Here is a 22,170-nt window from a genome sequence, read left to right as displayed (position 1 = left end):
GTTCTGCTCTTTCTTTATTGATAAGGTAACATATCCATAATAACAAAAATACTTTAATTAAACTATTATAAAAGATCAGTGTTTTAGCTTTTAATGGCCAAGGTCCTTTTACAAGTCATAATGAAAATGAGCAAAAATACAGAAACTAAAACCTCATCCTTAGCGTTATAGGGTTCTGAAACAACAAATGATAGTATATGAAGGAAATGTTTGATCAATATAAAAAGTATTGCCCTAAAAGTATATATTTTTTCCTTCAGCATTTTGAAGAAAACATTTAAAGGATAATAATTTTTAAGTATTCATTAACCATTTGGAATGATTTTAATACTCACAATGTGTTTCTTACTAATCATATTTAGGATCTTTGTTTTTAAAATGTCTAACTTTGGTACCAGAGAAAGCCACACAATATCCACTTACATAACATATTTTTAGCAACATGTAAAAGAAACATCTTAAAATCCTTATTTTAGTGTCTAACATATGCAAATTATTCCAAAAAGGTACTAATACATTTACATTTTGTCTTCCCTGTGTAAGCACTGGAATACAGTAATAAAGTTAACCTTAGGATTGCTTTATTCAGGTCAGTTACAATTGTTTGAAATAACTTTGAGTTACAATAACACATTTAGCATCCTAATATCCTTATGTCGCCTATCCCAAGGAAAAAATGAAAATAAAATAAACTCAACCACAAACACTATGTTTACCAAATAGATTTTTATGGCTTAGCCTTAGCCATGTGCCTTTCTCTTTAGAGAATGACTAGTTCAAAACTCTTGACCTCAGATATACCTGCCTTCACATAAATCTTCAAACATCTGTCTCAACAAGCTTTTACCAATGATGAGTTTTGATAACTTGGTTTAATTTGACTAGCCCTTTTCTCGCTATTCTCAATGTTAAGCAATAAGTTTTCAGTATTTTTCCTATTGTACTCTCAGAGATCACGTTGACTACCTAATTTTTACACTTAGCTACACACTTATACATTTATCTTAATTTTTATGTCCCCAAGCTGATAGCTTCATTTTCAGATGGTCTCCATGGATTATGGGATAAGGAAGAAGTACAGTATACTTTCCTTTGTCTAGAAAATCAATTTATGATCTCAGTTACAACCAAAATGTTTTATTTAGAAATTGTCATGAATTATCTACATTCTAGAAGCTGATTTTTATATGGATAACATTTTAATAAGAGAACACTTCTACTCTGAGGATTGATCATTAACATAATTTTTTAAACTAGAGCAGACAATGTCATAATGATTGCTAAAAGTATTTTCTTTATACCCAAACAACAAAAAATACTCCTTGTAACTCTTAAAATGGTGTGAAAATCTAACAACCAGCTTCCATTAAATTAACCTTACATATTTTCATAATTTGTTTTATTACTAATCTGCTTTCTTCTCAATTACCAAAATAGGCATCTTACATATAGTAACTTGATTTATACTTAATTATATTCCAGAAATAAGTTAAAAAATAAAACAGAACTCAGGACTAAAAAGTTTTGATTTTTATGTGAAAAAGTAGAGTCAGGAATGTGCTTTTATTTCTGTAAAATAAGTTCATAGAAATTTAAATATAAAAAGTTATGCAGTCAAAAAATAAAAAATAAAATAAAAAAGTTATGCAGTCATTTTGATTTACCAGGATTAAAGACTCTTTACTTTATGAGAGCCTTTACAAATCCCTTTAGCAAATGATTTTTTAAAGGTAATCTAAAACTATCTAGGATTTTTTTTATGATATATCCTTCTAATTGTCAGCAAGTCATAATCCACCATTAAAAAAAAATCTGAAAAAGCACCCACCATGTCCTTGCTAACTATGAGACTGTGTTACTTGCATTTAAACAGGGTTCTGAAGAAATTATTTAAAAGAGAATAAAGATGTTTTTACATCTTTACATTCCAAGTTAGCAAAGACTTAAATATCTTTTGATACATTTTTAAAAATATTTATTTACATAAGTTTCATCCCACTTCTTCAGCCAATGTCCAACATAATAACTACATTTCATTAAAAATGTAAAATATGACACTGAGTATTCTTTATGATTAAGAATAAAGTCTCAAATTTGGGGAAGTCAGAACGTGTCTACAATATTCATAAAAAATACAGTTTGTCAGGAATTATCTATGTGACTTTTTGCTAAGTGTTCTAGTTTGTTAGCTGCCAGAATGCAATATACCAGAAATGGAATGGCTTTTCAAAAGGGGAATTTAATAAGTTGCTCGTTTACAGTTCTAAGGCTGAGAAAATGTCCCAATTAAAACAAGTCTATAGAAATGTCTAATCAAAGGCATCCAGGGAAAGATACCTTGGTTCAAGAAGGCCGATGAAGTTCAGGGTTTCTCTCTCAAGTGAGAAGGCACATGGCGAACACAGTCAGGGCTCCTCTCTTGGCTGGACAGGCACATGGTGAATACGGTGTCATCTGCTAGCTTGGTCTCCTGGCTTCCTGTTTCATGAAGCTCCCCGGGAGGCGTTTTCCTTCTTCATCTCCAAAGGTCGCTGGCTGGTGGACTCTCTGCTTCATGGTGCTGCAGCATTCTCTGCTCTCTCTCTGAGTCTCTCTGAATCTCCAAAATGTTTCCTCTTTTATAGGACTTCAGAAACTAATCAAGACCCACTCAAATGGGTGGAGACATGTCACCCCCTAATCCAGTTTAACAACCATTCTTAACTAAATCACATCAACCAGGGAGATGATCTCATTACAGTTTCAAACATACAGTATTGAATAGAGATTATTCTACCTTTACGAAATGGGATTTATAGTAAAACATGACTTTCTTGGGGGCATATATCCTTTCAAACCAGCACACTAAGGGATTAGTGTTAGCTTTGGTAATAACTGAAGTCAAAGGTCATTTAATCTGGTCTGCAGGCTTATTGGAAAGATGTCATAATACAGCAGTAAATGTTCAGTAAATTCGTAGAACTCAAATTGTTATTAAATTGATGAGTTTTATTAATAAGCTCATTTGTATTAAAATTGTATGTGTGGAATGAAAAACTTTGTTTGTGACCTCTAATAAAATTGTCAAGCTTTGTTACTATAATACATCATTCAAATAAAATGTTTGAATGTTGATATGTTTTGATGTTTAGAGATAAATGTGTATTTAAAGTATTAATTTGTTAAGTGCCATTTCAGAATACTTAGATTCATGAATTTATGACAGCATACCTTCATTTAAGAGAACAACTGTTATAATTTGGAACATTTTTCTGAAAATAAGAAAACCATAAGGAAAAAGAAAAACAGATGGTTATTTTAACAATTTGCATCAGCACACATAAGCAATTTTAGGATATAAAGAAAACTACAAAAAGCAAGAGAAATATACTATATTTCATGATCAAGGTATGTTTTTCTAAGTTTCTATTTTGGCATTCATCTATTTCATAATCCAGCTATTAAGAAACCAATTTCTTACCTTGAAACACTAATTGGTATATTTCAGTTAAATGTTCTTATTTGGACTTTTCATCTTCAGATCTGTGAATCTGATTTTACTACTTCCTCTTCCTTATAGTGCTTAAAACAAAGCCTTCAGTATATATGCAGTGAGTGATTGTGTGTATTGGTGCTAAAGGCAGGGGCTGAGGCTTTGGCAACAAGCCAAGTTTGAGTCTACGCTCTCCTGTTTTACAAGCTATAAAATCTTGCCAAGTTATTTAATTTTCCTGTACCTCAGTTTTCCAGTTAAGGAGGGAAAGAATAATACCTAATTCATAGGGCTGAAGGGAAAAAGAAATGAGATAACACAAATAAGGAACACAACTAAAAATAGGAAACAAATTGACAAAATTATGGCCTTGGGATTCTCCCCTTTGGGGGTGGGGGGCAAGGGAGATTCTCACCTTTTAAAAAATAACCCACAGAGAGGACAGACTAACAATTATATTTGGCTGACATTTCTGTTCAAAAAGCAAGTTATTAATTTCACAGTGGGATGCATGGAAAAAGACATTTTAGAATCACAAAGCTTTGTCTACTTTAACTTTTTTCTATCTACACTTCACAATGACGATACATTTGAGAGTAAACATTAAAGCCTGAAGTGCTAATGTCTCGTATGAGTTATTATATTTTACCTTTCTCACTGATGATTTTTGTAGGTTCTAGAATCAGGACTGACGGTTTCTTTTTTTGTGTAGACTTGCATATTTCTTGTTATTTTCCATTTTAGTCTTTTATATTTTGAGGCTATATTGTTAGGTCATACAAGTTCATAATTGTTATAACTTTTTGATGGATTATTCCTTATTAAGTAAAGTCCCACTTTATTAAGGGTTTTCCCCTTCAGTTCAGATGGTCTGATATTAATATTGCCATACCCGCTATCTTCTTGTTAATATATGCCTAGTGTTTATCTTTTATTTTGTTATATTTCAGTATATTCTTTTTAAATTGCATATAGCTAACTTAATTTTTATTTAATCTTGAACATTGCTGTCTTTTGACCTGCAGTTCATCTTATGAAGTTTTACTTTATTACAGTTACTAATATATTTGTATTTATTTCTGCCATCTCATTATGGATTTTCTATTTACCATATTTTTCTTTGCCATTTTTTTCCCTCTTCCTGTCTTCTCTTGATTTGAGTTTTCTTTAGCCTTTTAATGTTTCTTTTCATCTGGCTTGAAAGAGATATATCCTGTTTGTATTATTCTAGAAATTAACCTAAAATGTGTAACATACATGTTTAACTTTATATTTTTAATATTTATAAGTTTTTAACCAATAGAAACTTCTAGGACAGTTCAAGAAAAGTCAGTGTTAAAACTATACAAAACTGAAAGTTATTACCATTTTAAAAGTATCTTTACCAAGAAAAATGTATAAATTAATCATATTTTTATTATATATCATACAGGTTATATGAAGAATAAAATTATTCTAACCTATAACACTCACAAGCTAGTTTTTGAAAGTTCATTTTCATTTTAAATACTATAAACCAGTGATTTTCAACTAAATGAGGGATACATACCTGAAGCATGGCCTTAGGAATGGTAGCATAGTAGCATAGGGAGGTTAGTGCCATTTTCCCCACACCACACACTGAGAAGGTTGGTATCCTCCAACTTACTCAGTGACTCTTCCAGGCCCTCTAAAGATGTATCATACAAAACTCTTTAATGACTCAAGGCACAGCTTGTCTCTCCTTGGAGCTATAATTTTCTTCTTACAGGTGGCACACTTGATATCCTGAAATATCATGACATCTCATACCATCCTATTGTTAAGTACGGAGCTGTGGACTTTAAAATCCATGGTAAGTAACTATGCCATAAGCCAGAAGGGGATAAATATCATATCATGGCCAAGAATAGAACTTCCATACCTATGTCCTTGTCTTACTTTGGTGAAATACAGATATGACTGAACCTTCCAGTATCTCCTCACAAAAAGAGGTAGAGTAGAGGATTTATTTCCAGTTGTCAGAACCATAGAAGATCCTTTTGGTGTGGCTCTTCCCAGTTCTCTTCCCTCATCATGAAAATAATCAGGAAAAACTAACTTGTGTGATAAAATCCTAAGCAAGGTATTTTAAATATGGTCAAATATTCTCTGTTATATGGTTCCCTTAATTCAGAAAATCCATACTGGGCAACCAAGGACTGCCTAAAACCTAAGGAGAGCCCCACCCTAAACAAGATGGCAGCTTGAGAGGCTTCATGGATCTGTGTCCCCACAGAAGCCTTGAAGAACCTTCAAGAACTTGCAGAAGCATCTTTCTAAAAATGCCTAAAAACAATTAAAGGGTTGTTAATGGATGAGCACAAAATCAAGAAAAAGGCCACTTAAAAGTAATAGGATCCCATGGTATCCTAGCTGACCCTTTCCCCATTCCATCACCTGCTCAGCAGGGAGCTGGCCTGGACTTCTAGGGCATGTTCCAGTAATGGAAGAAGCAGAGTAACCCTCATGCATGTATCAGGAGCATGTATGTCTAGCCAAATATTTCTAGTGGTGGCCTAAGAGATTCTCTATCCCAGAACTTAACTTTATGTAGAAATTATTGTGGGAGAGCAGTACAATCATCCTGCTTGGGATCAACGATTGCTGGCTGTAGAACATACTCAGACCATAAGGAAACTGTTTCCTAGGGAAGGGAGGGGATTTATATCTATGTAAATGGGGGAATTCTTAGGGCCATGTGCCTATCCCCCAGACAACTGCTTATACAGAAATGATCAGGGAGGCCCCTATACTTTGCCCTACACTTTGGATACCTGGAAGCTATTCTCCAAATTAATTGTATGAATAAACCCTAAAGGAGAGCACTTACACTGGTCTATCTGCAAAGATTGGGAAAGGCAATTTTTTTTGGTTAGCTCCTGGTATTCAAAGAAAGCTCTGCCACAACTCTAGCTAGATACAATCTTCAGAAACAGACACCTCAGAATCTAAATCCCAGTAATAACACACTAAAATGTAAAATAGCCAGGCTTCAACAAAAGATTATAAAACAAAAAGAAATAGGAACCCTTTCGGGGAATGGTGTGAACGGGGGAAATTTCAGCTTCCCCAAGTTGAATTCTTGATAGTCTCACAAGCAGTGCAGACAACCAAAGCTATAGGCTGAGCCCCCAGTATTGGGTTTTGTTCATATGAAACTTAACCCCACAAAGGATAGGTCAAGCCTACTTACAGTTAGGCCTAAGAGTCACCCCCAAGAGAACTTCTTTTGTTGTTCAGATGTGGCCTCTCTCTCCAGCCAACACCACAAGCAAACTCACCACCCTCCCCCTGTAGGACATGACTCCTAGGGGTGTGGACCTTCCTGGCAATGTGGGACAGAAATCCCAGAATGAGCTGAGACTCAGCATCAAGGAATTGAGAAAACCTTCTCAACCAAAAGGGGGAAGACTGAAATGAGACAAAGTATCAATGGCTGAGAGATTCCAAACAGAGTCTGAGAGGTTATCCTGGAGGTTATTCTTACGCATTAAGTAGATACCACCTTGCTATTCAAGATGTAATGGAGAGGCTGGAGGGAACTGCCTGAAAATGTAGAGCTGTGTTCCAGTAACCATGTTTCTTGAAAATGATTGTATAATGGTATAGCTTTCACAATGTGACTGTGAAAACCTTGTGTCTGATGCTCCTTTTATCTACCTTGTCAACAGATGAGTAAAGCATATAGAATAAAAATAAATAATAGGGGGAAAAATGTTAAAATAAATTTAGTTTGAAATGCTAGTGATCAGTGAAAGGGAGGGGTATGTATAAAATTTTTTTTCTGTTTTCATTTTCTTTTTCTGAATAGATGCAAATGTTCTAAGAAACGATCATGATGAATATGCAACTATGTGATGATATTGTGAATTACTGATTACATATGTAGAACAGAATGATCAAAATAGGAATGTTTGCATTTGTTTGGTGTTTTTTGGTATTTAAAAAAATAAAATTTAAAAATTAAAAATAAATAAATAGTGTTAGCCCAGGCAATGAAGAAGACTAAAGCATCAGAAACCACCAATGAGGAGATCAGACCTGGGGCATTTCACACTAAGACTTTTTTTAAAGGGTGCTAAATATATACTCAGAGAGCTAAAGGAAATCAGGAAAATGATAAATGAACACAAAGAGAATAACCTGAAATTATGAAAAGGAACCAAACAGAGTTGAAGACTACAGTAATAGATATTAAAACTTCCCTAGGGGGTTCAAAAGCAGATTGGAATCATAAGGATGGGGGTACAGAGGGGTATAGGAACATACTTCATGTATGTTATTGATGTCGTTATCAAAGCAAACGAGATTCTTATAGATTTAGGATGTTAAATTTAATTCCCATGGTAACCCCAAAGAAAATATCAGAGAATATGCAAATTCATAAAGATAGAAAGTAGAGTACTGGTTACTTGGAACAGGGGGCAGGATCAATTGGGATTTAACGCAAAATGAATGTGGGGTTTCTGTTTGGGGTGTAGGGAAAGTTCTAGTAATGAATGATGGAGAGGAAACTGCCACATTGTGCACGTGATTAATCTTACTGAATGGTATGCTTGGGAGGAACTGGAATAAGATGATTTACATTGTATATATGTTACTACAGTTTAAAAAAAAAGAATGAAACTAAAGAGATAATGATAAATGCAATACATGATATAGGATGGGATCTAAAAATGGGGGAGAAAAGGCTCAAAAGAACATTTGGGACATAAAATTGGAAATATAGAATGTAAGCTTTATATCAACATTAAACTCCTCAAACTTTATAACTGCACTTAAGATGAACATTTTCTTGTCTGTAGGAAATGTACATTACATGTTCAAAGAGCATGATTTGTCTTACCTGCTCTCAAATGTTCAGAAAATAGATATGGCTAGAAGAAAAGGAAGAGAGAGAGAGAAAGTAGAAAGAGAAAGAAAGAAAAAGAAAGGTGGCAAAACATTAAAATGAGTAAATCTAGGTATCTGGGGGATATAGGGGTACGTTGGAGTTCTCTGTGTGGTGTTTATATTATTTTTACAACTGTCCTGTAAGTTTGAAATTATTTCAAAGTAAAAAGTTAAAAAAAAAAAAAAAAACTAAGGACAAAGAAAAGTCAATTCCTCTAAACTACCTAGTCCCTTCCTCCTGCTCAAAGGACTTATTAGTGATATATGAAGACCTGTTAGGCGGGGCTTCCTCCATCCTCTGACTCAAGAAAGAATTAAACATTTCTCAGGAGGTTAAAATCCCCATTGATTAACCTTAATTAACTTGGTTATTACTATTCTGGCCCTGACAGCAATATTAACCTCCAGATTTGATGTTTTCCTCCTGATAAGAATGAACCAATCTTTTCCAAAGTTCCTGCAAGAAGAGGGGGCGGGGACAGCTGAGTTGTGCTAAAATAATGTTTCATACTGTTTTTGTTTTGCAGGGGACTAAAAGGCTTTTTTTTCAAACCGATCTCCCTAAAATATACTCTTAATTACCCTAACTAGTGCTTTACCTCTCTGAACTAGTAGGTTTTCTTAAAGATAGATACAAGGCTGTCAACATGTCCACACCCTTTTAGGTCCAACAGTATTATTCATTTCTTGGCAAAAGACGAGGGCAGAGACCTACCAAGGTTTACAGCACCCCAAAACTCACCAATAAGAAACGTCCTATATTTGATAGACTTCTAGATAGCAGAAAATTACCTCCAGGAGGCAATTACAGATTGAGGCATATAGCACTTTATGAACGGAGTCTTAGCCAGTACTCCAAGCCTTGCCCACAACTCAGCTATTCTAAAGCAGGACAACACTGCTACTACATACCCAGATCCAGGAAACTATTCTTACCATAATGCCCAATAAGAAACCTATTGAATGCTTGTATTGTCACCGGCTGCACAGGCTATACCACGATTATAAGCCTCCTAGTTAAGGCCCATAATCTGACCGCAACTACTAGCTTCACATGGGTTTCAGTACATCCCAGATCTGAAAAGCTATGTTCTGATCACAGATAAAGCTACACAAAAGACCTTATGCCTCAGGGCCCATGTTCTAGCCTACACCTTTCTTGAGTATGTGGACATCAACTTTTTTTTTTCCCCCTTATGGGCAGGCATCAGGAATCGAACCTGAGTCCCCGGCATGGCAGGCGAGAATTGTGCCACTGAGCCACTGCCACACTGCCCTGACATCAACTTTTAATATTCACTTTAACCTACAGAGTCCACAGGTCCTTCAAGAAAAATGAGGCCTACTTACAGATTTACTACAAAGTTTCAAGGCAATCTTAGAGATTGTGCCTATTTCCTGCTCCTGCCAATTCTTGACCTCCATATAGCCACAGGCCTTCATAAATTTAGACTTCTGAAGTACCTAATCTTTGAAGTTTACTTATAAAAGAGCCCTCTAATATAATCAGTACTACATATATATGTATACAATTTCCTGCATGACTTCATAGACATCATGATAAATCTCTTAGACTGACAGCCCATAAACATATGGTCTAGACAGTCCTCTATCACCTCCTGCAAACTGCCTCCAGGAATACCCTGAAATGAATATTTGAGACCCTCAAGGGTAATATTTTGAGGAAACTTCCTTTTTTTCATCAAGCCAATAGGCTAGTAACAGTTCTGGAGCAGGATTCTTTCTCAAAAGAACCCTAAATCAAGGGAACCCAATCCTTGGGCCAACTTCTCCCAGAAGCCAACCTGAGTAAAAGTCAATTACCCTGTTTGGGAACAGAAATTCTTCCATTAAGGCAACAGAGGTTCGAAGTTTGGTAGTACAAATCCAGTGACAGTATGGACAATATGCTTATATATATCCTGAAACAGCTATAGCAGGACAGGCCAAATGGCCCACCTGTTTTAAAGCTGTACTAGTTTATTATTTTCTCCCAGAAAGGAGGTGGATGCACTCTTTTGGAAGTGCATGCCCTCCAGTTTAAAGTTTATCTATCCTCCATGTATAATTGCTACATTGCCAGATGAAATGGATCACATCAACTGAATACCCAAGGATATTTGTTTTACCTATTGTATCTCCTACAGAGAATCTGAGGGGTCCACCTTCCAAATCACCACAGAAGTCAGATAAAACTTACCACACTTCGTACAAAATATCCTAATATTTAATTATGCCCTCTCTTTTCTGGTTCCTCTGTTTTCCTGTTCCCTGTAGTACCATAAATATCCTGGTATCCAGTTAAGTGCCTGCTCAAATTCAGACTGCACAAAAGCAAGTCCATCAACACCCTCCAGCAAGACGAGGTATAGTACACCAACCAGCACTAAGCCATAACTGTCTGTCATTCAAGGGGAAGACAATCTCTCCATCCATGATGTACTTACTGTACGATGGCTATAATGGTACTTCAAGGGGCAGAAAGGTTATCCCACTGGTTTTCCAAGTCTGTTTCCCTTCATCCATGTAAACACATTTCATCTTTCACCACTCCTACTCTTATCAAGTCCTGTGAGCTATTACATTCCAGTAATCTGCTCTAGTAATCCCAGCAGCTAAAAAGAGTATCATATGGGAAGTCTAGGATTCCATTATGAAGAAAAGGGGGGACCTAGAGGAACATTTGTGGCAACTTCTTTTCCATCCTTTAGAATGCTTCCAAGCATTCTTTTCCAAGCAAAACGTTTCCAAGCAACAAGAAATCCCTCACTACACTGATAAAACAGAATCTGGAGCTGAATGGTAGTACCTAGGATAAATCTGGGGTAACTACTAGCACAATAGTTTACTTCATAGTGAGCCCTCTCTGCTTGCTACCATACTTAGAATGGATATTTCAAGGCAAGTTCTCATTTTAAACTTTGGCCTAGATTTCCAGTCACCTAAGAGATATAAAGCTGGGTTACTGTGTTGTAGTCACTGTATAGATTGATACTTTAACATCTTCTATGTGATGTTCTCTTATGGAGCCTTGGAGAGATCACTAAATCCAGTTTGAGATTCCTGGAGTATTGATCAGTGCCTCCCTTCACCATCACCTTCAACAAATGCACCAGAGGACAGGTTTGAATAAGGTACTTACAAATTTTAAACTTTAATAACTTAAGAGGGTAAAAGATAGTAAAAACTACTTGACAGTAAATTCACATTTATAATAACTATTATACAGTTTCTGCATTTTATTTACTATAGATTCTGACTGATGAAAAAAATCACATAAGGTAAATTATCCCTGTGGATAATAAAATTAAGACAATAAGAAATGTGATGAAAATAGTACCCTATTAACTATTTACAGATTTGTATCATACCTGTAACCTAATGTTATTAAAGTTTAAATTTTAACATAGCAAATATCTCAAAAGAGTTTTATGGTTTATCATAGATAATCTAAACTTAATACATTTACGTGTTAGCTTACCAAATCTTTAATAGAGTAAATGTCATTTTTTAGTAGTCTGAAAACTGGATTCTCAATTTTTTAATTTTCTGTTAAAACACTGTGGTTGTAAATAGTTATCCCTTATTCTTAAAAAAAGCAATAAAAAGGTAATGATCTAGGGTGGGCAGTGGTGGCACAGTGGCAGAGTTCTCACCTGCCATGCCAGAGACTCGGGTTCAATTCCCAGTGCCTGCCCATGCCAAAAAAAACAGTGATCTGCAAAATTAAAAAGCAGAAAATTATTCTAAGCATTCTGAAAACTCAATGTACAGGAATTAAATGTGTGAAACTAAAGCCAACTACTGGTTGAAATGTAATGTTACAAAACACAACTGGGAGGATTAACTAACAAAAGTTTAAGGAGCCACTGGTTGTAGGAAATTAAAATCTGGGGATGAACAAAGACAAAAATCCTTTAAGCTAGGATACTGTTTCTTAAAGTTTTAATAACAGAATAGAGACCCAACATATATAACAAAGTAGGGTTACTCTGGTAAAAGCTGAGGTAGGGGACCTAAAGCATAGCCTACAAACCTTACTCTAAAAAAAGGAATTACTGCATTAATCTGCCCAGGAAACTGAGGCCAGACCAATGAAAAACAAGCCATGAGAGGTAGTCTTGGCAAATAAACTGTGGTTTGTTTGAAAGGGGCACTATCAGTATTTTATTAGCAATGCCTCTTAAACATCTTCCCCCTACAGACATCCTAGAGACACTGGTGTGCAAAGGTCAGTGGTTAATGAACATAGAGACCTGAAGACTACAAACCTCTTTTCACAGGGACAGAGCTTACATGCACATTTGATACAACACCTTTAAATTCACTAGTAGAGCGTTCCTGAAAATGCAAAATGTAAAAATAATACATTTGCTTTTTTACCATAAGTCAATAAGAATTAAGTTTCTAGGTCCTGTGGGCTTTCACCAACCAAGCCCTGGACTGGTCCAGTCTTGGAAACAAGAGCCCTGTTTCGGGTCCCAGCCTCCTGCCTTCAAAAGGGCTAGAATGTCCATAAAACCGAGGCAAGAAATAGAGCTCCCCAAGGTTCCTCTCTGTAGCAGAAACGCCCAGCCTGGATAGTAACTTGTCAGCTAGGGTTGGAGTGACTGGCTGGAGCAAAGTTCCAAAGACTCGCAAACATTCCAAGGCCACATGAAGTATAGTACCCAGCCAGGGAGCATCCACCGGGCTCTCCCAGTTCAGCTTCCATGGTGCATGCCTCTGGACAAAGCCATTAGTCAACCGAACACAGATGGATACTGCCTCTAAAGCCTTATAGATCTGGAAGTTATCATAGTGGTCTGATACCTGCGTGGGTAAAGAGCTCATTGCACTCACCAGGGCATAGTCCTCAGCCTGAGCACGAACTGACGGACCCACCAACCCCGGCTCACTAGGAAAGCAGGCAGAGCAGAAGGCTGGGTAGGTCCCAGAAGGATTTATTCTGTTGGCAGTGCATCTGTTCAGGAGACCTCCCAAGGCATCTGCCAGCTCTGAGTCCAACAACTTAACTACTTTTTCATCATAGTAGTCACAGTCCCAGTTGGGGACACCCTGCCGAAGAAGAAAGTAGCGAAAGCCATCCACAGTATAGCGGTCAAGACAAGTCCTGGGATCCACCACGTTGCCCAAGCTCTTGGACATCTTCTGGCCACAGACTGTCCAGTGGGAGTGGACATAGATGCGATGTGGAGGGCTCATGCCTGCCCCTAAGAGAAGGGCAGGCCAATAGATGGCATGGAATTTGAGAATGTCCTTACCTATGATATGAGAGGTTGCCGGCCACCAAGATTTGAACTCTGCACCTGGGTAGCCAATAACAGTGAGGTAGTTTACCAGGGCATCTAGCCAAACATAAATGGTCTGGGAATCATCCCCAGGCACCGGAATGCCCCAGTGCAAATGGCTACTCCTGCGAGAGACAGACAGATCTGGTAGCTCCTCCTCCAACCACTGAAGGACTGCGTGATGGAATGGCTCGGGGGTAATAGCCTGAGGGTCGCCCCTTAGCCACCGCCGGAGAGGTTCCCGGAACTGGGAAAGTCTGAAAATGTAGTTTTCTTCCTTGGTCCAAGAGACAGGGTGCCCACTCTCTAGAGATACGGGGCCGTCATCCCCTGACGGGCCCGGTTGCCGGGTGATCTTGGCCTCCGGCAGGAAGCATTCGTCCGAGGGGCAGTACCAACCTTCATATAGCCCCTTGTAGAGCAGATCTCGGGCCTTCAGCACCTCCCAGAAATGCTGCACCGCCTGTCGGTGCCGCGTCTCGGTGGTGCGGATAAAGTCGGTGGAGGCGATGCCAGCTTCCCGAAAAAGCTGCTGGAACTGGGCAGAAACTCGGTTGCACAACTCGGCTGGGGTTAGGCCCGCGGTGGTTGCCGCCTGCTGGATTTTCAGGCCGTGCTCGTCGGTGCCAGTGGAGAATCGGGTGGCGGCAGCGCTGGGAACCCGGAGGCGACGGTGGCGGTATAGGGCGTCCGCCAGGAGCACCGAATACAGGTGTCCGATGTGTGGCGCAGCGTTCACGTAGAAAATGGGTGTTGTAAAGAAGACACGCTGATTGCAAGCATCTTCGCGGAAACTGAGGGGATCCAAACAGTACTGACGTGGGCCAGAAGGCTCCAAAGGCGAGACTTTACAGAACCGCTGGAAACCTAACAGCCGGAGCGGAGAAATTCGCAGCATGACGTGTGTAGGCCGGCACCCGCGCTGCCAATGCGGCGCTCTGGAAGCACGTGTGAGGGGCGCATGCGCAGCAGTGACCGCGCTGCCGCTTCCGGCCCAAAAGCGAATGAAACCGGGTGCGCAGCGCCGGCTCTGTGCGGCCGCGCCCAGGCCCACGCCTCCTCTCTCAGCCGGCCTTCCACGTTCGCGCGGTGTTTTTGGTCCCGGACGCTGAAGTTGTAATTTGTGAAAACTCCCAAGGAAATTGGCTTAGAAGAACTAGGTTTAGGAGATGTTATGGAAAAAAAAAAATTTATTGTTCTGTGACATGCTGTGTCTCCTGGTTTGAGTGGCATTTTATATTTATGACTCGGTTTCCCTCTAAAAGCTGAGCTGCTGAAAATAAAAAAAGAATTTCATTTTCAGGTATGTCGCAAATACCAATCAGTGATTGGCACATTTTAGGGCACAGAGTATACCCTCAGCAGTTCAGAGGGGAAATGGAAAGGCCCAGATTTAGTCAACATAGGAATTTAAAATGTCATCCAAATTATACCTCAGAACCAAATAGGCATTCAGTAAATCTGGACAGGATAGAGGGAGAAACGAAGGAACAAAGAAAATTAGATAAAGTACATGAGGGAAAGAGAGGATAGTAAAAGTAAGAGAAATGTTTTCTCTAAACACACTAGATTTTGGTTGATTCGACTGAAGGATGATTTCTGATCTGCACATCCTTGCTAACAGCTATTGAGATCCAGGGGGGAAATAATACAACATGTTAGTGTGCATATATATTGAAGAATCCATCTTCAAATTTATTTCTGAAAAGTAGTTTTAAAAATGATCTTAATGTTCTTCTATAGTAGTGTTTTCCTTACTTTTTTTAGTAAGGAACCCCAGTTTTGTTTTGTTTTTTTTTTGTTTTTAGTCAGGATGCCTTAGGGGCTTGAAATTGAATTGATCTAATTCCTTGTTCAGAACACAGTCTCTGGGGCTGTGCGATGGTGGCTCAGTGGGAGAGTTATCACCTGCCATGCAGTAGACCTGGTTTGATTCCCGGTGCTTGCCCATGAAGAAACAAAACAGATTAAAAAAAAACACTCTCCTATGCCTGTCTCACCTCCCCCATTCATTTCATAATAAAATGAACATCTGTGAACCCACACCCCAACCTAAGTACTAGAAGTGGTTCTCAAAGTGTGGGCCCCAGAGCAACATCAGCAGAACACCAGACCTTTTTAAAATGCAGAGTCTTAGGCCCTGGGGCCAGACCTATTGAGTCAGAAAACTCTGGAGGTGCGGCCCAGCAATCTAGGCTTCAACAAGCTCTTCAGGAGATTCTGATGCACACTTTGAATTTGAGAACCACTGGACTAAAAGATTACCAATGGCTTACATGTGTGTGCTTTTATTTTGTCTTGTCCTTTCTCCCAGAAGTAACCATTTTCTTGAATCTTATACTTTTGGATTCATATTATCACATAGTGTATCTAAATAATGTGTTGTTTAATGTTGCTTCACTTGGACATTATAAAAAATTAGAGTATCATACTATAATATGTAGTCTTCCACCAGCTTTTTTTCACTCAACATTTTGTTACTAAGATTCATCAATGTTTAATGTACCTGTGGTTCATTTATTTTAACTGCTATATAATACTCTGTTGTGAGTGGAGAAGTCTGGTAAATTGGATCTGATCTCTCTGGTGATATGTAAGGTGGAACAATCAGGTTCTCTGTAGGAGGTATAATGGGTAAAATAAATATCGTCTGGGATCTCTAGTTGATGTGCTCTATTTGATCCAGCAGTTTCAGAAAGGCAAGTGAAAGACAAAAACTTAAAACTGGAGGGGATGTACAAAACCCTCCAAAACTAGGAGACACATTGAGGGTAAGGATCTAAGCAGTCAGGTCCTCCAGCATTTCTTATCATTATTTTTTCTTCCTTTTTCATGAATCTATGCTTCAATGATACATATATGCAGGGTTGTTCCCCCCCATCTTTAAAAAAAATCTCAGTCTCCATTACTGCTTAATTTTTTCTTTCCCTTTACGTTCAAACTCTTCGAAAGAAACCTCTTGATACACATTTGGATAGGTCCAAGCTTTTTGCTCTTAGGAATAATACTGCTTTTAACATTCATGTATATGTCTCCTGGTAGTCATATGCTAAAGTTTCTCTTACGTATATACCTAGGAATGAAATTGCTGGATCATATAGTGGGTGAATGTTCCATTTCACAAGTTAAATGCCAATTCTTTTACAACATGGTTAAACAAATTTACGCTCCCAACAGCAACATATCCTTGAAGAAGTCTCTTCAATATTTGGTATTGACAGTCATCTTAATTTTTTTTCTCAGTCAAATGGGAGAGAAATGTTATCTTTCTAATGTTGATAGTAGCACTATTCATAATAGCCAAAAGCTGGTAATAACCCAGATGTTTCGAATGGATGGATAAACAAAATATGGTTTATCCGCAAAATGAAATATTATTCAACCATAAAAAGAATGAAGGGCTGATATATTGCTACAACATAGATGAAACTTGAAAACATTATGGCAAAGGAAAGAAGCTAGACACAAAATGCCATGAAGTATACGAGTCCATTTATACGAAGGGTTTAGAGTAGGCACACCTTTAGAGACAGAAAGCAGAGTAGTGGTTGCCAGAGGCTGTGGGGAGGGGAGAATGGGGAGTGACTGCTTAATGGATAAAAAAAAGTTGTGGAAATAGATAGTGGTAACAGTTGTTCAACATTGTGAATGTTCTTAATACACTTTAAAATGATTAAAAATACATATTTGTTATATGTGTTTTAACACAAAAAAAAATCTCACTATGGTCTGGATTTGCATTTCCTGGATTACAAGCAAAGTTGAGCATCTCTTCATGTATTTATTAGCCATGTATGTTTCTTCGCCTGTGGAGTACCTATTTATATTTCATGTCTATTTTTCTATTGGTTTGTCTTTTTATTTTCAAAAGTTCTTTATTCTTTTTTAACATTTTAATAAAGTGAATTATTTAAAAAGATGATGATAAAATTTGACATTGAGAAAGATAAAAAAGACCCACAGGATTTAAATTGATAAGTACAGAAGCAATTGGCTATAAACAATGTAAAAATAAATTTCCCAGTCCCCAAACATAATTTCTTAAACATAATTTAAGAATAGCAATTATAAAATTTTTGTATCATAAGTGCATTCCCTTATAATTCTTAAGTTCTAAACATTGTGTTTGTATGAAATACAACAAACCAAATTTACCAGTGCTATTAAAAATATATATTTTTTATGTGGGCAGGCACACAGGAAATCAAACGCAGGTCTCTGGCATGGCAGCAAAAACTCTGCCTACTAGAGCCATTGTGGCTCACCCAATAAAAAATTATTTTTGATTTATTGTTTGCCCTGTTCTGTTAACCACAGTTTTTTAGTCCCAAGTTTTGTTTGAACTTTTTATTTACCATATTGATCCAAATTTATTGAGTTTACTGAGTTTGCCCTTTCTTGTGCACAGCAGTGGTTTGGGGTCCCATGTTTTGCTTGAACTTTTTATTCATCATAATAGATTTCTCATCTTTATATATTCTTGATACTGTTCCTTTATTAGTTGACATGTTGCTAATGGCGTTACCCAATTTCTATCTTGTCTTTTTACCTTAAGTTGTAATAATGAATAGAAGTTCTTAATTTTAATATACTAAAATTTATCAAATTTTATTTTATGGTTATAACTTTTTGCCTTAAGAAATACTTTTGAACTCTAAGGTAGGAATAAATCTTTTTCCATATTTTTATATAAAGTTTTTAACTTTTTGCTTTTGACATTTAAATTCTTGTAGAATTGAAATTTTTATGCATAATTTCAGGTAGGAATCCAATTTTTTTCTTGTTAGGATAAACACTTGTCCAGCTCCATTTCCCAAATGATCTGTCATGCCACCACTATCATATATTACATTTCCATATATGCAGGATGTTCTAGTTTGAAAGCTGCCAGAATGTGATATACCAAGAAATGGAACAGCTTTTTAAAAGGGGAGTTTATTAAGTTGCTAGTTTACAGTTCTAAAGCTGTGAAAATGTCCAAATTAAAACAAGGCTATAAAAATGTCCAATCTAAGACACCAGGAAAAGATACCCTGGTCCAAGAAGGCCAGTGACGTTCAGGTTTTCTCTCTCAACGAGAAAGGCACATGGTGAACATGGCAACGCCTGCTGACTTTCTCTCCAGGCTTCTTATTTCATGAAACTTCCCTGGGGGTGTTTTCCTTCTTCATCTCCAAAGGTCTCTGGTTGCGTGGACTGTCATGGTTCCCGTGGCTCTTTCCAAAATGCTTCCTCTTTAAAAGGATTCCAGTAAACTACTCAAGACCCACCTGGAATGGGTGGAGTCACATCTCCCTCTAATCAAAGCTTAATACCCACAATTGGGTGTGTCACATCTCTGTGGAAATAATCTAATCAAATTCCCACCGTACAGTGCTGAATAGGGATTAAAAGAAACAGCTGCTTCCACAAGAAGGATCAGAATTTAAAATTGGCTTTTCTAGGATACGTAATCCTTTCAAACCAGCACACAGTGTGTGTTTCTAAGCTCTTTATTCTGTTCTGTTCTTCTGTAATTTATTCTTGTCCATATTTTGTCTATGCCTTGTCAAAAGCACTCTATTTTCATTATGATAGCTTAATGATGCCTTAATATATGGAGTACTAATCTCCCCTCCTAATACTTTTTCCTAATTATCTTAGCCGTTCTCGGCCCTTTTCTTTTCCATATAAATATTATAATCAACTTGCCAAGTCCCATGCAAAAACCCTGTAGGGTTTAGGTTGTTACATTAAATCATATAGGTCATTAAATCATATAGGTCAAGGGTGAGGGAGATTGATGTATTTATGATAGTAAGTGTATCTAAGAATGACTTCAGCTATCTCTCTATTTACTTTAATCCTGTTGAGTAAAGTTTTGATTTTCTACATACAAGTCCAATTTATATTTTGTTAGACTTAATCCAGATTGCATAATTTTAGTTATAATGTAAATGGTGTCCTTTTTTTGAACATTGTGGATTTTGAGTTTGGGGTATATGAAACTGATAAGTGCTAAGCTGTCCAATTTGAAGACTGGATGGAGGGGGACCCAGGATCCTTCCTGCTTGGGCTCCCTTGTGTTCAAAGACCCTCTCTTCACCAAAGCGTGCACCTCTTTAGAAACTATTGTATGGCACACACTTTGAAAACTGTTAGTTTAGAAGAACTAACAGTTAAGAATAGTCAATACTTTATTTTGTATTTCCTTTTTTTTTTTTTTTTTTTTGGTACATGGGCCCGGAATTGAATTTAGGTCTCCCGCCTGGTAGGTGCGCATTGTACCACTGAACCCACTCCTCCAAAACTTTATTTTAAAAGACTAATAACATAGAAAACTGCTGAACATTGAAATATTATTTAAAAAAATAAAAATTTTTGCCATGTGTGGTGCTGAGAAGCTAGACTATGGAACAATGTATCAAAATACAAATCTTAGCCTATATGTGATGAAGGTAATGTTCCTAATCACTAGAAACAAAACAGCTTTTTCAATAAATGGGGCAGGAATAATTCATTAATCAGGAATTTGACTACATTATGAAACTAGTAGTACATTTAAGTACTTAGTTTCCTAGGGCTGCCACAGTGAAGTACCAAAAACTACATGGCTTGAAACAACATAAATTTATTTTCTTACAGTTCTGGATGCTAGAAGTCTAAAATCAATGTGTCAGCAGAGCCATGCTTGATCTGAAATCCATAAAAGAGAATCCTTCTTTGCTTCTTCTAGCTTCTGGTGTTTGCTGGATCCTTAGCATTACTTGGCTTATAAATTCATCTCTCTCCAGATTCACAGAGTCTTCTTGTGTCTGTGACTGTGTCCAAATTTTCTCTTCTTATAAGGACTCTAGTCATATATTGGATTAGAGCCCACCCTAATCAAGTTTGGTCTCATCTAATCACGTCTTAAAAGACCCTGTTTCCAAATAAGGACCAGGAATTAGGACTTGAACATATCTTTTGGAGGGACACAATTCAACCTATGATGAGTGGTGAAAACTCAATGTTGAAAAGGCACTTTTGAATGTTGCAAGATACTGAATATCTTTCAAGGACTTGATGAAGCAAGCACTTTGGTATTACCAATTTTTTTTTTTGGTCCAATACCCAGAGGGAAGTTCCAGTACAACATAAATTTTTATTCCTCTTCTTCCTTACTATAGATTCTCAAATCCAGTCACTAAATATGATCTGGTAGGTGAAAGAGAACCAATCCCAGCCCTCAAAGATCTAACAGAATGGTTGAGGCAAAATTAAATCCATGAAAGTTTATTTTGTATCATAAAATATTTAAATAACAGTATGTTTTTAGTCATAAGTAGATTCATAATTGCTATAAGAATTATACAGGCAATAGTTGCTCTTGGCGTTTATATCAGTCCTTAATTGAAAGTCAAAGAAACAACCTCTAGCTAATTTAAGCAGAAAGAGAATTTATTAAGGGATATCAGAAGAACTGGAGAAGCAGGCTTGGAAGTGGCACAGCCAGTAGCAAGGTCCACCAAGGTCAGGCTGCAAAGCTGGTCCTTTGACATCACTGATGCTGCTAGTAGGCAGAGACCCCACTGTTCACACCAGTGAATCCACCCATCCTGGGCAATGGATGTTGTCATGGCTACTGCCACTCTCACCAGATCTAGCCCCTGATTTTTTTGTGTGTCACTAGCTCTTAGATCAAAGTTCAGCCTAGTACATATGATTGGCAGAATCTATGTCACATGCCTGTGCCCTAATTGCAAGGGAGACTAGGAAGGCAAATATCTGGCTTTTGCGCTTCTGCAGAGACAGAATAAACCTTCTAAGCAATATCTGTAAGAGAGGGGTTATCCAAAAACAGGAGTTCAGGTGGGAAATTGAATGGCAAATGTCCTTTATAGCAGTCAAAAGCTGTTATATTATGTCAGGCTTAGGTAGTCCAGTCATGTTTCTTCATCTTCTTTGGCATATTCTATATTTAGAAATAAATGAAAATGAAAAATTAAAAGAACATGTGTAAGATCAGAGAAATTAATCTCATAACTGAAAATATTTTCCATCAGAAATAAAGGAAATTGATGGTAATTGTAGCTCAGAAAGTCAGATTGAGTTAAGTACCAAGATACGTTCAACAACTTTGGGCTAATGTAGTTTTTTTCCATTATTGCTTCTCTTCTTCTAGCACAAAATAAATAATATTTATCTTTCCATATTTTCCTTCTTAAAAGCAAGGACCCTCATTAATGATCTTAAATTTTAACAAAGTGACTTTTTAGATACTTAAAAATAAACAAAAAGACATCAATTTTTCCAACAAAATTTCTGTTTTCTTTTCCTAAAGGACTCTAACTTAGAGGCCATATGGAGTAGTAATTAAGGGCATGGTCACTAGAGCCAAATACTGATTCAAATACTGCTGCAAACCAGCTGTGTGACCTTAAGCAAGTTACTTAATCTCTTTGTGCCTCTGTTTCCTCATTTGTAAAATCAGCATGATGATAATAGTACCCACCTCAGGGGGTTGTTGCAAGG

At 37.2% G+C, this 22,170-nt stretch overlaps 3 protein-coding genes across 9 annotated transcripts in view; 2 read left to right on the top strand and 1 right to left on the bottom strand.

The window, feature by feature from the left end:
- BOLL (boule RNA binding protein) overlaps window positions 1–10,752 on the top strand; it is an 84,167-nt gene extending 73,415 nt beyond the window's left edge. Inside the window, exons 11-12 of one of the 2 annotated variants that reach the window (XR_013172976.1) lie at window positions 5,223–5,306; window positions 10,664–10,752. Coding sequence is in view for 1 of the 2 variants with exons in the window: in XM_077154568.1 (XP_077010683.1) it covers window positions 5,223–5,243 (21 nt within the window). In the remaining variant the exon portion in view is untranslated. Of the gene's footprint in view, window positions 1–5,222; window positions 6,977–10,663 lie in introns of those variants that run through there. The other variant, XM_077154568.1, reaches the window with a different exon arrangement.
- Window positions 1–14,647, bottom strand: part of MARS2 (methionyl-tRNA synthetase 2, mitochondrial) — a 33,841-nt gene extending 19,194 nt beyond the window's left edge. For 2 of the 6 annotated variants that reach the window (XM_077154557.1, XM_077154555.1), the window contains exons 1-3: window positions 10,834–14,647; window positions 5,022–5,521; window positions 2,338–3,251 (exon numbers count right to left, since the gene is read on the bottom strand). In XM_077154557.1, coding sequence (XP_077010672.1) covers window positions 12,794–14,575 — 1,782 coding nt within the window. In that variant the 5' untranslated portion in view covers window positions 14,576–14,647 and the 3' untranslated portion in view covers window positions 2,338–3,251; window positions 5,022–5,521; window positions 10,834–12,793. Of the gene's footprint in view, window positions 1–2,337; window positions 3,252–5,021; window positions 5,522–8,349; window positions 8,371–8,608; window positions 8,844–10,833 lie in introns of those variants that run through there. The other 4 variants (XM_077154556.1, XM_077154558.1, XM_077154560.1 and 1 more) reach the window with 4 other exon arrangements.
- The window catches only part of RFTN2 (raftlin family member 2), a 113,626-nt gene continuing 102,871 nt past the window's right edge, over window positions 11,416–22,170 (top strand). The window contains exon 1 of the mRNA XM_077154572.1: window positions 11,416–11,520. The gene's annotated coding sequence lies outside the window, so the exon portion shown is untranslated. The remainder of the gene's footprint in view (window positions 11,521–22,170) is intronic.

This window comes from Tamandua tetradactyla, chromosome 3 (assembly GCF_023851605.1).
Source record: "Tamandua tetradactyla isolate mTamTet1 chromosome 3, mTamTet1.pri, whole genome shotgun sequence".
Taxonomy (NCBI): Eukaryota; Metazoa; Chordata; class Mammalia; order Pilosa; family Myrmecophagidae; genus Tamandua; species Tamandua tetradactyla.
This window is presented reverse-complemented; position numbering and strand designations above follow the sequence as displayed.